General features: G+C 48.2%; 1 protein-coding gene across 2 annotated transcripts in view; it reads left to right on the top strand.

Moving 5' to 3' along the window:
- Positions 1-17,854, top strand: part of DAPK2 (death associated protein kinase 2) — a 134,963-nt gene that overhangs the window by 73,612 nt on the left and 43,497 nt on the right. For both annotated transcript variants that reach the window (XM_040226711.1, XM_040226710.1), the window contains exons 3-4: positions 8,534-8,755; positions 15,840-15,978. In XM_040226711.1, coding sequence (XP_040082645.1) covers positions 8,534-8,755; positions 15,840-15,978 — 361 coding nt within the window. The remainder of the gene's footprint in view (positions 1-8,533; positions 8,756-15,839; positions 15,979-17,854) is intronic.

Here is a 17,854-nt window from a genome sequence, read left to right as displayed (position 1 = left end):
CAATTCTGGCCATGAGAGGTGCATTGTCTTTTGAGAATTCAAAACCAATGATAAAAATTGAATAAAACTTATTCTACTTTTTTTAAAAAAATGATTTTCTTTTCAAAAGTAATTGATTTATTGTTGGCTTCGTTGCTGCACGAGGGCTTTATTTAGTTGTGGCAAGCAGGGGCTACTCTCTGGTTGTGGTGAATGGGCTTCTTACTGCAGTGGCTTCTCTTGTTGCAGAGCATGGCTCTAGAGTCGGGCTTCAGTAGTTACAGCTCATGAGCTCAGTAGTTATTGTGCAAAGGCTCCACGGCAGGTGGGATCTTCCTGGACCAGGGATCAAACTAGTGTCCCCTACATTGACAGGTGGATTCTGAACCACTGGACCACCAGGAAAGTCCCCCGTCTACTTAAAAAAAAAAAAAAAAAAAACTGTTTATTTACTTGACTGTATCGAGTCTTAGTTGAGGTACATGGTGTCTTTGTTGAGTCACACAGGATCTTTCATTGCAGCGCATAGAGGGTTCCATGGGGCTCCACGAGAGCCTGAGAGCATGTGGGATCTTAATTCCCTGAGCAGGGATCAAACCTAATTCCCCTTCATTGCAAGGTGGATTCTTAACCACTAGACCATCCAGGAAGTCTCCCCAAATCAGTCTACTTTTTATTATCACCATGCATTGGCAGTTGTTAGTAATATCAATGATAAAATTCTCCTCTGTTCTGGGGTGGGCCCCTTCCTTACTGCTTGGTACATCACTGCTGGCTAGTTACCTCGAGAGTCTCACGAAGCTGGAGTTGGTTGACATGACTTTATGTCCTAGTCCCTCCTCTATCAGGGCCTGCTACCTGGTTCAACTTGCAAGTCACTTAACCTTCCTAAGCCTCTGTTTTCTGATCTGTAAAATGGAGCTAAGAATGATGCTAGCAAGTATTTAAGAGAGGATAAAAGTAAAATTAGCTTGAAGAGAGAAAAGCTGGATATAAATGTTGTGATGTCCACATTGCTATAAAAAATCTATCCCAGGTGTGAGATTTGGCTCACACCCGGATTACTCTTCTTTGGTGGTAAAGAATTCAGGGACAGTTGAGCTGGGAAGAGCCCAGCTCAACTTAGGAGCTGGTTTTGAAAAATATTGTTTACTCATTTTATTTTGGCTGTACTGGGTCTTCCTCAAGGTACATGGGATTCTCTAGTTCTGGCACAGGCTTAGCTGCCCCATGGCATTTGGGATCTTAGTTCCCCAACCAGGGATTGAACCTACGTCCCTGAATTTTTTTGAAAATAATTTATTTATTTATATTTATTTTTGGCTGTTCTGGGTCTTCGCTGCTGTGTGGGCTACTCTCTAGTTGTAATGCACAGGCTTCTTATTGTGGTGGCTTATCTTGTTGAGGAGCACTGGCTGTCGGGTGAACAGGCTTCAGTAGTTGCATTACGTGAGCTCAGTGGTTGCAGTTTTTGAGCTCAAGAGCACAAGCTCAATAATTGTGGCTCACAGGCTTAGTTGCTCTGCGGCATGTAGGATCTTCCTGGATCAGGGATCAAACTTGTGTCTCCTGCACTGGCAGGTGGATTCTTAAACACTGAGCCACCAGCAAAGCCCCTAGAAGGCAGATTCTTAACCACTGTATCACCAGGAAGGTCCCAAACCATTTTTGAGTTCTAAGAAGCAGTTCCAGGTTTACTCCTCATCATCTGATTCCTGGACAGACAACAGGAGACCCTGATGGGGTGGGCCCGCTTCCCCGGGCCCTGCCAAGTCCTGTCTGTGACACTAATCTTCACACAGCCTGCTCGGTCCTCCAGGGACACTGAATAAGGGAGGAGCTGGGTCCTCTGTCGGGAAGAGGGGTGTGTTCCTGATATAATTGCAGGAGAGCTGCTGGCAGGAGCAGGGAAACTAGGTCCTGTGTCTTGCAGATTTACCCTCCTTCGTGAAACCCTCCTGCATGACTTTTGCAAGCCAGCCTCAGGCACAGCGTTCCACCCAGCCCTGCCTCCTGCCTTTCTACTAGTCGGATGGCTTAGTCCTTTCTGGGGAGTTATCTCTGATTTCCCCTGTGAGGTGGTCAGGCTGGGTTTTCTCATTATTTGACAAGGGAGGACCTTGAGGCCCAGGGAGGTGAACAGACTACCCAGGCTCATGACCAGTTAGCAGATGGGATCTGGCCAGAACCCAAGACTCCAGACATCAGCCCAGAGATGGAATTTGGAGAGTGAAGGGAAAACTCTGCTCAGAGTTGTCGTGGACTCTTGGGAACCTTCTTTCTTTTGGCTGTGCCGCACGCTTATGGGGACCTGGGGGTTGAATCTGGGCCATGGCAGTGACACCAAGTCCTAACCACTGGACTGTCAGGAAATTCCCCTCAGAAGCTTTCTGGCAGGTGAAGGAAAATGGACTGAAAAGGCAGCTCCTTGTCCAAGACCACAAAGCTTTGGGGGCAGGTCAGGGTCAGAAAGTGGACCTCGTGACTACCCTCCCTTTGATGCGTTAGAGTTAGGAACCGACTGTTGGAGGGATAGGCTCTGCGTATGTGCATCGTGTTTCAGTATTCCCAGGATTTTTAAATCTGTGTTGACAGTCACTTCCCTCATGATTGGCTGGCTCCCCTCTGCTCTGTCTTAACCTAGAGGGGCTCTCCCTGTCTACCCCTGGTCCTGTAGCATAGCTGAGCAACTCCTGCACCCCTGGGGCTGAATTTCTGGCTTCAGAGCCTTCCTGATGGGCAGAAAAAGGCCCATAACCATCACAGCTTCCACCTGCCCATGGGTCTGCCCGTGCCTTCTGATGGGTGTGACAGAGCCATCTCAGGTCTGGCTTTTGTGTCTCTACTGTGGGTACAGGGACCAGGGGATGTCCCACAGCAGACTTCTGTTCCTGTTACTCCCCAGAGCCCAGGGTCCTCTTCTGTCTTGATTTGCAAATCAAGCAAAACCTGTCCTGATGAAACAGACAACACTCCCCATCGCCCTTTTCTCCCCTCTCTCCCTCCTTCTCATGGTCAGATCAAAGATCTAAGGGAGAGGGTAATATATCAATACTGAGAAGGACAAGGAATAACGTGAGTTACAGTGGTGTACTTTTTTTCATCTGGGGAAATGGAGATAATCAGAGGACTGTTGTAACTTGGTGGTTCTCAGCCCTGGCTACACATCGGGGTCACCCAGAAAGCTGATTTCTTTATGTTTGGCTACACTGGGTCTTTGTTGCTTTGTGCAGGCTTTCCCTAGTGGTGGCAAGTAGAGGGCTGCTCCTCATTGCAGTGCTTTTTGTTGTGGTGGTGTCTCTTGCTGTGGAGCACAGACTCGAGGTGCGTGGGTTTCAGTAGTTACAACTTGAAGGCTCTAGAGTACAAGCTAAGTAATTGTGATGCTCAGGCTTAGTTGTTCTGCTGCATGTGGAATCTTCCTGGATCAGGAATCGAACCTGTGTCCCCTGAATTGGAAGGTGGATTCTTATCCACTGCACCACCAGGAAAGTCCCAGAAAGTTTTAAAAAAGATCTTGATTCCCAGTCTGAGTAAATCAGAAGCTTTGGAGGTGGATCCAGGCAGCAGTAACTTTAAGATTTCTCCAGTGATTCTGGTGTGCCACCAGGGTTGAGAACCACTGCTCTAAGGATGAAGAGAGTTGGTGAATTGCTTAAAATGAAGATAAACCCAAAATTGAGTGTGCACTGGAATCATCAGAGAGTAGGGTGGGGTGGGGATGTGTGTTAAAATTGCACTAATGCCCTGGCCACACATTACAGTCCATATAAATCAGTGGCTTACTTCTGCCTTCACATGAGCAACAAACTAATAACAGTAATACTGCTGCTGCTGCTGCTAAGTCACTTCAGTCGTATTCGACTCTGCGACCCCATAGACGGCAGCCCACCAGGCTCCCCCATCCCTGGGATTCTCCAGGCAAGAACACTGGAGTGGGTTGCCATTGCCTTCTCCAGTGCATGAAAATGAAAAGTGAAAGTGAAGTCACTCAGTCATGTTCGACTCTTCCCGACCCCATGGACTGCAGCCCACCAGGCTCCTCCGTCCATGGGATTTTCCAGGGAAGAGTACTGCAATGGGTTGCCATTGCCTTCTCCAACAGTAATACTAGTCACTGTTTATTAGATTTGCCTGCAGGCCAACGTGATGTTTTTTTTTTTTTTTTTTAATTAAAAAATTATTTATTTATTTACTTGACCGTGCTGGGTCTTAGTGGCAGCATGTGAGATCTTTTAGTTGTGGCCTGTGGAATCTAGTTCCCCGACCAAGGATCGAACCTGGGCCCCCTGCATTGGGAGCGTTGAGTCTTAGCCATTGGACTGTCAGGGAAGTACCCCCTGACATATTCCCAGTCCTCACAGTTTCTCGGCAGGCAATCAGAGTTCCCATTTTACAGATGAGAAAACTGATGCACAGAAAGGGTGATCACTGGCCCCAGGTGACAGTGTAAGTCTCCTGAGACCAGGCCTGTCTGACCTGGAAGCCTGCTCCTTCTGCCCAGGGCTGGCCTAGTGGAACATATACTCCACACATTCCAGTACTTGTTCAAGGAGAGAGGAAACCAGCAAGTGGCCTTGGCTCCCTTTGAGGCTCCCCAAGGCAATGGCACCCCACTCCAGTACTCTTGCCTGGAAAATCCCATGGACGGAGGAGCCAGGTAGGCTGCAGTCCTTGGGGTCACTAGTCAGCACGACTGAGCAGCTTCACTTTCCCTTTTTCCTTTCATACATTGGAGAAGGAAATGGCAGCCCACTCCAGTGTTCTTGCCTGGAGAATCCCAGTGACGGGGGAGCCTGGTGGGCTGCCGTCTATGGGGTCGCGCAGAGTCAGACACGACTGAAGCGACTTAGCAGCAGCAGCAGGGCAAGTTGAGCGGAGGACCCTTGTCTCGCAAAGAGAGGAAAGGTGAGTGGCATTGGCTGGCATTTGGCTCTGTGTTAGTCATCCGCTCTCAAAATACCTCCTTTTGGCGGGAGGAGGATGCCTGCTCATGTTAGGCCTGACCCCAGTCACCTCTCGTTGCCTCAGCTGCTCTCATGGAGAGAACACTCAAAAGCAAACACTCATTTGCTTTTTGAGAGTTAGAGGAATTTTTCAGGCATGTGATACAGAAAAATGCCTCTGTTTCCCTCTAAGGAGAAGGCAAAGCTTTTTTGTCAAGGTGATCTGAAATATTTAGCTCTGCTTTATAAAAATCCTCTGCCTCCACCTCTCTGCTCCATGAGCTTAAACAAAGTTTTAAATCCTTACACTTTGGCTTTCCCATCCCTCAGGGCTGCTGATGCCAGACTCCTTGAGGTGACAGGGAGGAGAGGCGCGTGGCCGTCCTGACTCGGAGATGCATAGCTGCCTGGGACTCGAGGCTTTGTCCAGTGTTTGCAGGCACCTGCTAAGGGACCTGATGTCCCATGGCCCAGAGCTGCTCCCAGGGACCAGAGATCTTGCTGAATGTGTTCCCTCTGACTTTGGGAGGCCTGATTTAACCCCACTTGCATCAGCCCCTTGTGTGTAGACATCCCAGAACCAGTATTTGGGGCATAAATAGCTGAAGTTTTAGAGTTAGCCGACAGTGTGCTATATACCTGGCTCCACAAAGCCTTCCCAGCCCAGCCACTGGAGCCCTCTCCCTCCCCAGAGCTCCATCTGTACCTGAGGTCTGCGTCTTTGGTCCCTGCCCCTTGCTGTGCAGGCAGAGCCTGGCACAGAGTACATACTCAGGGAGCACTGGGTAAAGGCAGAAGAGGGGATGGAGGGATGTGTGAACAGGTGTTTGGTGACGTCTCTACGATGGTTGCCATAGAAAGCTATTGAAGTGTTGGCATCTCTTATTCCTTACTTGCTCTACTTGAGGGTCTGTTTTTTTGATCACTTGAGTTTATTCTGAAGCTGTCTCACTGAGGATTATTCTAGTAATGGAGTGATTCAGAGGTACTACTAGTTTCTGAGGCTGAGGCAAACATAGTAAGCCCCCTACATATGAACCTTCAAGTTGCAAACTTTCGAAGATACAAACGTGCGTCGCATCAGAGTCAGGTGTGAGTGAAACTGCAGCTTGCGCTCCATCTCCTGTTGCTGACGATCCTTCCGCTCTACCCTCTCCCACCTCCTCTCTCTCCTCTAGTCAGTAACTCTTCTTGCCTGTTCACGCGATGCCAGCCCCTGTATACCAGCTGTTGTACTGCACTACTGTACTTTTCTAGGTACTATACTGTAAGACTAAAAATGTTTTCTTTGTCATGTTTTTTAATGTATTATTTGTGTGAAAAGTATTATAAACCTATTACAGTACAGTACTATATAGCTGATTGTGTTAGTCAGGTACCTAGGCTAGCTTTGTTAGACTTACAGACAAAATGCGTTTACAAACACGCTTTTGAAATGGAAGTCTTTCTTATGTAGGGGACTTACTGTATCCAGAGCACTGCCTTATGTGTAACTTTTACCCCAGCACTACTAAGAAGAGTACATCCAAAGTGTGGAGTCTGGCAGCCCCTTGTTAAGCCATTAAGCTGAACCTTAAATTTTTTATGATTTTTGTCTCAAGCAGTAGGTATTGTGGGTGTCAAGCAAACCTGGGACACTGGTGGAAGGGAAACGGGAGGATCCCCAGGAGGGTGGCCATTGGGTAGTCTCCAAAGACTGAGAGTGGTCCCCAGTGATTGCCTTAACCTCACCCCCAGTGATGGTGAAGGCCGCTGCCCTTCCCTGGGTGTGCGTGTGGAGGGGGCTGCCTTTGGAGCACTCAGAGAGGCTGGCCTGGGGCTACCTGCCACTTTGGCAGGTGTCTGCATACAGATTTCTCAGGAGGCAGGTCAGGTGGTCTAGTATTCCCATCTCTTTAAGAATTTTTCAGTTTGTTGTGATTTACATAGTCAAAGGCTTAGGCATAGTCAGTGAAGCAGAAGTAGATGTTTTTCTGGAGTTCTCTTGCTTTTTCTATGATCCAACAGATATTGACAATTTAATCTCTGGTTCCTCTGCCTTTTCTAAATCCAACTTGTACATCTGGAAGTTCTTGGTTCACATACTGCTAAAGCCTAGCTTAAAGGATTTTGAGCATTACCTTGCTAGCATGTGAAATGAGCACAATTGTACAGTAGTTTGAACATTCTTTGGCGTTTCCTTTCTTTGAAGTCAGAATGAAAACTGACCTTCTCCAGTCCTGTGGCCACTGCTGAGTTTTCCAAGTTTGCACCATTTCATGGGTGCTGTCTAGGTCCCTGGAGTGAAGGATTCAGGCTCAGCCCTGAAGAGCACTAAGTATAGTCTTGACTCCTTCACCTGTCTTAGCAGCTTTGTGAACAGTGGGCAGGGTCCTCGGCTCTTTGGCCTGGCTTTGCCATTAACTCTGTGATGACCTTGGGTGATTCACTTGATGTCTCCTGTGCCTCAGTTTCCTAATATTTTACAATTCTCCGGTGCTATCTGGGCTTCCCTGGTAATTCAGCTGGTAAAGAATCCACCTGCAATGCAGGAGACCCTGGTTCGATTTCCAGGTTGGGAAGATCCACTGGAGAAGGGATAGGCTACCCACTCCAGTATTCTTGGGCTTGCCTAGTGGCTCAGCTGGTAAAGAATCCACCTGCAATGCAGGAAACCTGGATTTGATCCCTGGGTTGATAAGATCCCCTGGAGAAGAGAATGGCTGCCTACTCCAGTATTCTGGCCTGGAAAATTCCATGGACCATCTGTCTTCTAACCACGACAAACACCCACCGTGGTTACTAACAATGTTAGGGTGCCTCCACCCCATCCCCACTTCCATCGGGATCCCCCCAGCCCCGCTGGCATAGCCTCTGGCCTTGTCTTTGAGTGCTTTAGCCTGGTGTTTGCTCTGTACTCTTATTGTCCGAGCCACTACCTGGCTCAAGTTAGGAAATTGAGGTTTTATTTGTTGGGAAGGGTTGGAAACCAAGGTGCAAACGTGAGACTAGAGAGGTGCTGTCTCCTTACAATTCTAAACAGATGAGTTTGTACTTGCTTCCAGACAAGGGAGGCCCAAACAGATGATTGTTACTATTAGCAGTTTCACTGTGCTGACCATTTTTACTATTCATTCATTCCATACATTGTGGCTTGCAGGATCTTAGTTCCTTGACCAGGGATCAAATCTGTACCCCCTGTAGTGGAAGTTCAGAGTCTTAACCACTGGACCATCAGGGAAGTCCTGCTTTTCCTTTAAAATCTTTCCATTAAGTAGTATAAACCTCTGGACCTTGTGATTTCATCTTGTGAATACAAGACAGAGGTTCTAGCTGAAGTCTGGATCAAACCAGTAGCCTTTCACGGCCTCAGTGTTCCCATCTGTACACTGGGAATGACAATACTACCATTCCTTCCTAGTACAAGGTAAAGGATTCATATGAACAGAAGGGGAGTCTAGAACTTTCTCTGTTTCCATCTCTGGATGATGGCCAGGTGGGGATCCTGGCTGATGACATGACTTGTCTTGCCCTGGAAGAAGGAGTTGCTGTGGCTGGGGGGTGGCGGCCAGGTCACTTCTCCCATGACCGCAGTGATGACCTCATTGTGTGTGTCTGTGTCCCTGCAGCGGCCAGTTCGCCATTGTGAAGAAGTGCCGGGAGAAGAGCACGGGGCTGGAGTACGCGGCCAAGTTCATCAAGAAGCGGCAGAGCCCGGCCAGCCGGCGGGGCGTGTGCCGGGTGGAGATTGAGCGGGAGGTGAGCATCCTGCGGAAGGTGCTGCACCCCAACGTCATCACGCTGCACGACGTCTTCGAGAACCGCACCGACGTGGTGCTCATCCTCGAGCTGTGAGTGGGAGCCTGGGACCCGGTGTGCAGCAGGCTTGGGGCTGGGGGGACGGAGGGGGCGCGGTCCAGCCACAGGCCCCAGAGGGAGCAACAACCAGCTGGCCAGAAGCTCCACCTGGAGGAGATGAAGTCAGTAGGGGACGGTTACCTTCAGTCACCCGCTCCTCCGGAACCCAGGCAGCAGAGACTGGGGGCCAGGGTCTAGGTCTGGCTTTCATTGGACCCTGGAGATCAAAGGGAAGAAGTGGCGAGTGCTGGGGTCCTTTCCTGGCTGGTGAGCATGTTAGAGAGTGGACGAGGGGAGCAGGAGGGCCATTAAAGAGAGTCTGTTTTTCAGAGAACACGCACCCTCCCAGCTCTGTGAAGCCCTTCCCCAGCCCCTCCCCAGGAAAGCCCCTGCCATTGTACTGTGTCTGATGCCTTTATTATTATTGTGCATGCGTGCTTAGTCGCTCAGTTGTGTCCCACTCTGTGCAACCCCATGAACTGTATATAGCCCGCCAGGCTCCTCTGTCCGTGGGATTCTCCAGTCAAGAATATTGGTTATTGTAGTAACAATTATTTAGAGAGCTCTGCTGTAAGCCAAGGTCCTTTATGCTAGTCATCTTGTTCAATTTCCAAAGAAGCTGTGTTGAGGGAAGTGTTCTACTTACCCTGAGAGGACTTTGTATTCACTTTGCCGAGAATGTCTATTATCTCATTTAATTCTCATAACAATCCTATCACACGGAGACTCTTATTATCTCCATGTTACAGACAAGAACACTGAAGTCCAGGTCACTTCTTAGATCCTACAGCGGGACCAGGGCTGGGGCCACACTGCTTGTGTGTGTGAGGTGGGATGGCCTTGGGCTGGGCCTGCTGGGGAAGCCGTCATTCCAAGTCTGGTGGAATTTGGATGGGGGATCCCCAGGCTCCAGGGTTTGGTCGGGCACCTGGAGACAATTCCACGGACTGGGGATGTGGGGCTCTGGCGGCCCATAGCGCCTGAGCGGGACTGTGGCACAGGTGGCCATAGCTGTGTCCAGCCAAGCAGCAAGACCCCGTGCTGGGAGGGTTCTGAGTCTCATAGGTGTGAGGCATCTCCCAGTGAGCGGAGGAGTAGTGTCATTTGTCTCAGCAGCCCCTGACTTTGTGACCTGAGGCAAGTCACCTCACACCTCTGAGCTTTAACTCTCATCTGTCAAGCTGGCAGCCATCCTTAACCCACCTGCAGGTTGGGTGGGCCACCTGACTTTGGAGACCAGTCTAATTTGAGAACATACTCTGGTGTTGCCAGGCTATAGATCTATGTAGCAGATGGGCATTTGCATAGTCTTGCATTGGATTCTTAAATTACCCAACTCAACATTCCAGTGCACAGAATCACCCGTGCTTTTCCCTCCTCTAACTTCCAGAGTCCTCCATGTTTCTCCCAGGGACCTCTCAGCCAGTGGGACTCGTCATTGTATACACCTGCCTGGCTCAGACAAGCCTGAGGGCGTTCCTCCAGGATGGTCCGAGGTGTGACGTGTCCCAAGGCTAAGGGTCAGAGAGTGACAGCCCACCTTTGCTGGGAAAGCCAGGCCATTTCTTTAAGTCTATTGCCCAAAAAACCTTATAGCAACTAAAAAAGAAATTATATTCAGAAGCCAACCACCCAAACACCGCCATTTATGTGTCCCTGTGGCTCCTCTCAGTCTTTATCTGTTTGTGTACAATCTCTGTACTTGTACATTTTCCTGCTCTACTTCCCCTCCCCCATTAGGTTCACATAATGCCAGGAACAGCTTTTTTCCTTTTCACTGACTGTATCGTGTTTCCTTGAATTATATACATGTATCTCCTTGTTGTAGGATATTTGATTTTTCAGTTTCTAACCATTATAGATCTTATTGCCATAAAGCAACTTTCTTCCTATATTTTCCCATTTTCTTTTGAATTAGATTTTTTAAGATACATTCTCAGGAATGGAGTGACCAAGCTGACATTTTTAGGCTCTTGGTGTTCTCACCAAGAACAGTTTTGGTTGACCAGTACCACCTGCAACATGGGAATATCCCATCTCCCTGCAGCCTTGCCAACCCTGGGGCATTTGTTTTAAAGCAGGGTTCATTATTTATTGTCTTTCTCTCTATATATATTGAATATATATATATATTTGTTTTATGTACATACATATATTGTGTGTATATATATTTTGGGGGGTGGGGGAGCCATCTTAGTTCCCAGACCAGGGATCCAACCCATGGCCCCTACAGTGAAAGTGTGGCGCCCTAACCGCTGGACAGCCAGGGAGTTCCCAAGCCCTTTATAGTTACTAAACGATATTTGCTGGGGTTTTTTTTTTTTTTTTTTGGTCATTTTAATTAGCATTTCTGTCATTGCTGGAGAAGTTTTCTGTTACTATCTGTTTGTAGAACGCTAAGAGTTGGGGTCTAGGATGTTCTTGAGCTGTCCCTGTTTCTCCAAGCAGGTCACTGTCATTTCTCCAGCCATGGTTAGCAAGCAGTTATGTGCCCTCTTGTGAGCCATCACCACCTAGAATGTCAGTTGTCACACTAGTCCTCCTGTGATCTGCTTGAGCTGCTCTGTTTGTGAAGCTCTGTCTGTTCATAGTTTCTCTATCTCCTCCTTTACTCTCAAGCTGTCTCACTATCTCAGGGTGCCAATCCGTGGTGCTAGGGATTGCTAAGACAGCCTTGTGTGAGCAGGGTCTGAGAGAAGGACCTTCCAGGAGAAAAGGGCTTTTCATGGGCTTTAAAAACATAGTTATTTATTTGGCTGCATTGGGTCTTCGTTGCAGCACTTGGGATCTTCATTGTGGCATGCGGGATCTCTCATTGCAGAGCATGGACTCTCTAGATGTGGCTCACAGGCTTTAGTTGCTCTACCACATGTGGAACCTTAGTTCCCTGACCAGGGATCGAACCCGTGTCCCCTGCATTGCAAGGCAGATTCTTAACACTGGACCACCAGGGAAGTCCCTTTCTGTGGGCTTCTGTGTGACCTTGGTGACCACTGTTGAGCTACTCAGGAGCCTTCAGCCTTCTGGTCCTCACTATGCCCTACTAGGTTCATGGGTTTGCCTGATACTTAAACACAGATGTCAGAGCCCATCTGCTCAGTTGATGATTGCAGATTTTGTGGATGGAGTTACCTCTCAGCACTGTTTTCTGGTGCAGGGCTTCCTCCTGCTTCCTGCTGAAGTGGCCAGTGCTCGGAGGGCATCCAAGCCCTGATCTAAGTCCCCTTCAGCTGTTATTACCCCGTCCATGATGGCCAGTGATGCAGCCACCTCTCATAGGACTGATGAAAGCAGGGGTGGGAAGGATTTACCTATCCATAAAAATTGACTTCCCCTGAAGGAGGGCATGGCAACCCACTCCAGTATTCTTGCCTGCAGAATCCCATGGACAGAGGAGCCTGGCGGGCTACAGTCCATGGGGGTCAAAAAGAATTGGACACAGCTGAGTGACTTAGCACAGTACAGCACATAAGTTGACTTCTGTAGGGTGTGAAGAATATTTTCAAACTCTCAAGAAATTAACTCATGTCACATGTGGAGCTGGCTTTGAAAAATGTAGGTCTGCTCTGGAAGGTTTGGGCAGCCCTCCCGTCCCAGGCTCCTGACCCTTCTGGGGCCTCCTTGACTCTAGGCTGGTGGAAAGAGATACCTCAGTGGGTGCACTGAGTCCTGGGGACTGGGAGCAGAGCAGAGGCCAGGCTGTTAGGTTTTTCTTTTCCTAAGTTAAATTGTTTAGGGATGTGAGAGGAGAGAAGCTTGGGTGGAGGGGGGTGACTCCAGGGCAGAGGCCTTGGAGCTGAGAAGCTCTGGGGACAAACTACATTGTGAGGGTAACAGCTGGGTTGAAACAAAACCCAGGCTTCTTGATACCCTTGAGAAGACACGCCTGAGAATTGATGCAAGTGTTCCCAGCCTGGGTGTCAGGGCTGGGACCGTCACCCCAGCAGGCTCATTATCCGCCCACTTTCCAAATCTCTAGGGGCAATTCTATCAATAACCTCAGATATGCAGATGACACCACCCTTATGGCAGAAAGTGAAGAGGAACTAAAAAGCCTCTTGATGAAAGTGAAAGAGGAGAGTGAAAAATTTGGCTTAAAGCTCAACATTCGGAAAACGAAGATCATGGCATCTGGTCCCATCACTTCATGGCAAATAGATGGGGAAACAGTGGAAACAGTGTCAGACTTTATTTTTTTGGGCTCCAAAATCACTGCAGATGGTGACTGCAGCCATGAAATTAAAAGAGGCTTACTCCTTGGAAGGAAAGTTATGACCAATCTAGATAGCGTATTGAAAAGCAGAGACATTACTTTGCCAACAAAGGTCCGTCTAGTCAAGGGTATGCTTTTTCCGGTGGTCACGTATGGATGTGAGAGTTGGACTGTGAAGAAAGCTGAGTGCTGAAGAATTGATGCTTTTGAACTGTGGTGTTGGAAAAGACTCTTGAGAGTTCCTTGGACTGTAAGGAGATCCAATCAGTCCATCCTAAAGGAGATCAGTCCTTGGTGTTCTTTGGATGGAATGATGCTAAAGCTGAAACTCCAATACTTCGGCCACCTCATGCGAAGAGTTGACTCATTGGAAAAGACTCTGATGCTGGGAGGGAATGGGGGCAGGAGGAGAAGGGGACGACAGAGGATGAGATGGCTGGATGGCATCATGGACTTGATGGACGTGAGTCTGAGTGAACTCCGGGAGATGGTGATGGACAGGGAGGCCTGCCGTGCTGCAATTCATGGGGTCGCAAAGAGTCAGACATGACTGAGCAACTGAACTGAACTGAACTGAGGGGCAATTCTAAGGGCCACCATAGCTGTTCCTCTCTTCATCCAAAGGAGACCATGTCTGTCCAGGTCTCTTGCCCAGATCACACTTTCAGGTAGAGCAGCTAATTAGTGACCCCCCACCCCAAGTCCTCACCCAGCCAGGGCCTTTACATCAGTAACTTTGGGTGAAGGACACATCTCCATTATCATGATATTCTTTTACCTTTATGCAGCATTCAGTTTAAGGTAGGAAGGGCAGTATATGCCCGAGGTCACAGTATGAGAGAACAAAGGTTGGGCTGGGTCCTGTGTGTTCCCAAGGGACACTGTGGATTGGAAAATTTGCAAAGGACTCTGACAGGTCTCTTGCAAATGCCAAGGTTTCACTTCTCTATTATATAGACTATTCTGTGCCATATTAATGTTTTCTTTTATTTTTAAGTTTTATTTTATTTTATTTTTTGGCTGCACCTTGAAGCTTGTGGGAATGGAATCCATGCCCCCTGCACTGGGAGCACAGAGGTCTTGCTGTGTTGCTATTTTAAATGTCTTGTTTCTTTCCTTTGTTCTTTTATTCATCTACCTTCTCTTGAATGTCTTTCTTGCACACAGTGCTGTGAGAGCAAAAGGTAATGTAGCTGGGGAGAGAACCAGCCAGACACTGACAGCCCAGGGTGAGAGGGCACTCATGCAGCTGGACGGGGATGTCAAAGGATAGCCCAGGGCTTGGGGTGGCTTTGAGTTTTCCTTTTCTCATCAGCAGTGATTTTATAACAAGATGCTTAAGCTAAGGTTTAGTTTCAGTTTTCAAGTTGTAATACTTTGTAGGTGTTGTTGTGTATTCTCTATTATACCATGGCATGTCCAGTTGTTCTGCTTTTCATGAGGCTAAGATTGATGAGTGGGTCCATATATGGATATTTTTTAAAAAAAGAACAAAGATTTTGAGGCTCTTTAATTAGGATGGACTAGGTGACAGGGCGTGAATGATTCCCAAAATGGACAGAAGCCATTCGAAAATCATTTGAGGTCTCTTATGGTATAATGGTTGAGAGTCATTCTGCTTGGGTTTGAATCTTGATTATACCACTTACTGACTGTTTGACCTTGGACACGTGACTTAACCTCTCTGAGCCTGTCTCTTCAACTATGAGATAGCAAAATAATAGTCCTTTAGCTCATAGGGTGTTGTGATGATTAAATGAGATAATGTGCAAGAAGTATACATAATGCTCCAAGTATTCAATAACTATCAGTTACCATTATTATGTTGCTACTATTATATTACCATTATTCTGCTAAAATACAGGTTCTGAGGCCTTGCTGCTGAAGAATCTAATTTGATAGGGTCTGTGGTAGGACCTGAAAATGTGCATGTTAAACAAAGTTTTCCAGGTGATCCTGAGTTCCCGGATCGCCTGGCCCTGATCCCTTCCTGAGATCTTTTCCTGGGGTGAGCATTGAATATGTCCCAGATCCTGAGATGTGCATGCCGGCTGGATACCTCAGCATGTGGCAGGGGCCAAACAAGCCCAGTAGGACTGCCAGATTTAGCAAATAAAAATCTCCCATTTTGTCTGGCAACCCTAATTCCCGAATTCAGGTAAAACTGTAAACTAGTCTTTACAGGGGAGATTCTTTTTGCTCTGTTGGTCTCTCTTCCTGTCACATCAACCATAACATACTGGAAAGTGGAGTGTGAGCCCCAAAGCGGTATTTTAGAGTTTTTAAAGATGAATGTAAAGGATGGATCTTGATGGTTAAGGTAGGGACAGGCCTTTGAAGAGGTCATGTCTTCTATAAAGTCACAGAAAGGGGCGTTGGGAACAATCATTGTCAGTCTGCCCATTTTGCAGGTGAGGAAACTGAGGCCTACCTAGAGGAGGTGGGGCAGGGAGTTATCCAAAGCCAGTAGCAGGTCTGGACTGGAAACTAAGTCTCCATTTTCTGGCCCAGCATATGTTCCTCTTTGTCATCTGACATAGCACTTGTTTCTGTCCTCAGTCACCTCCGTTGTATGGCGAGAGGGGAGCACCCAGGGTAACCAGAGACCTGAGCCTAGAGTGTTAGCAGAGGCCCTTTTGCTGTCACCTGAGGGTTCCGTCTCTTGTGATCCGAAGGGAGGAACACAGCAAATAGAAGTAGTAGCATAGTCAGTCCCTGTGCTGGCTGGACTGAGCCCGAGAGGTGGGTGAGGGGGTTCTGCCCTGCAGGGTGCCTGAGGGCAGGGGCAGGAGCATGGGCTTGGGCTTGGGCTTCTGGCACATGGGGCTGACTGGGCCTGCGTCCTCCCTACTGGTGTCTTGCAGAGTGTCCGGAGGAGAGCTCTTTGACTTCTTGGCCCAGAAGGAATCCCTGAGTGAGGAGGAGGCCACCAGCTTCATTAAGCAGATCCTGGAAGGGGTGAACTACCTTCATGCCAAGAAAATCGCTCACTTTGATCTCAAGGTCAGTAATGGGGGGAAGGGAAAAGAGTCACTTCAGGAAGAATGGACCCAGTCTCTCCAAATGTCATTGCCAGGAGGGGTCAGCACTCACTTGACCTTCCTCCCTCATTTTACAGTTGAAGACTCTGAGCTCCTGGAAAAGAAATGATGGCCCAGGAGTGTCCCTGTCCTGAGTTTCATTCCACAGATCAGGTTTTATTCATGTAGGGGCTGATGGTAAGAAGCTTCTGAATCAGACTCCAGGTACCTTATCTCTTGCAGGGAGCATTTGGGATGTAATTTTTAAATAAGTGAACCAAGGACAGGAAATGTGAAACCAAACCCATCTCACAAGACTGAACTTTTCCGTAACCAAGAATTCACTCCCGAGCCAGCAGAGCTAGACGCATTCAGATGAGCACTGCTGAGGTTGCCTGGCGCCCTGGACCTAACACAGTGACTAGCATCCCTTGACCAGAGGTTGGAAATCTTAGAGCCCAGTGATCGCTGGCTGCGCTCCCTCACCTCACCCCTTCCTGTAGCCATGAAACTGCTTCCAGGGGCCACTGATCATTTGCGGTCACTGGCGTTCAGGGTCGAGAAAGTTCACTGTGACCACATAGAACTTCACAAAGCAAGAGTGTGGTCAGAGTCAAAGAACTGGTTCCCATAGTAGCTGAGCTCAGTTTCATAGACTGTTGAGCCTTTACAGACAGGTGAAGCATAAAGATTCTCCATCCTGTGATCAGGGGGGCCCAATTACCGGGGAGGAGACCCAGTCATTTTGCTATGTAGAAATTCCTGTGGTGTTTCAACCATTGTTCTGAGTGCCTGGGTGTTGCTATAGGTACAAAATCAACTCAGGACTTCTCTGAGCTTAGTTCCTCTTTTCCAGGAACTTGTGCAGGAATCAGAAAAGAGAGATCAATAACTCTAAGTGCTGTGATAGGGGGAAGTACATGGAGGCTGGGCGTCTACATAAGAAAGCATCTAAGTCAGACTCTGGTATCTAAGAGGACTTCTTGGAAGAGGTGCTATTTGAGTTGAATTTTGAAGGATTATCAGGCATTATCAGAGGGAAGGGCCTTATAAGGAAGAGAGGTCAGCAGGTACATGGTCCTGAAATAGCATTCAGGGTAGTTCAGACAAAGGTTGAATGTGCTGAATGGAGAACCTGGGGGAGAGCAGGAGGCAGCCTCAGGGTATGAGAGCTATGCCAAGGAATTTGAACTTTACTCTTAGCGATATGGGACCAGGTGAGCAGGGAGGTGAAGAGAGCAGATGTGTATTTCAGAAAGATCCCTCTGAATGGGAGCACAGATAGAATGGGGACAGTAGTCTAGGTGAGATGTGGCAAGTGCCAAATTAATTTGAGGAGGGATGAATTCAAGATCTTTTAAGGTTGCTCTGAAGATTGATTAGGTACCTAATTAGATGTGGGAGGTGAGGGGGAGGGCAGAGTCCAGGATGACACCCAAGCGCTGGCTGCAGGTCTGGCTCAGAGAGGGTTTGGCGTGCCTGGGGTCTCAGCGGCTGTACCAGGGCATGGGCTTACATCCCACACGTGGATTCCAGCCTAGTTCTCACTCTGCCCTGTGGGGTGACCTGCTGTGAGCCTCCCCTCCTTAGTCTAATTGTCACAGTATTTTGAATTCCTCCAACAGAAGACATCTTGCAGAGTCTCACTTGGGTGTCACAGAGTACAAGTCAGGGTCATCAAGGAGTGTGTGGCCTGGGCTGGCCTTTGGACCTCAGGATGATAATACACCAAGCAGGAAATGGGCTGCCTGGATTCACCTGTGATTTCTTCCTGATAATACTGTGGATAGTTGATTTATTTTCTGTGTTTTTTTTCTGGCTCCAGGAGGTCCAGATGGGATCCTTTAACACAAATGATA

This window comes from Oryx dammah, unplaced genomic scaffold (genome assembly GCF_014754425.2).
Source record: "Oryx dammah isolate SB20612 unplaced genomic scaffold, SCBI_Odam_1.1 HiC_scaffold_26, whole genome shotgun sequence".
Taxonomy (NCBI): Eukaryota; Metazoa; Chordata; class Mammalia; order Artiodactyla; family Bovidae; genus Oryx; species Oryx dammah.
This window is presented reverse-complemented; position numbering and strand designations above follow the sequence as displayed.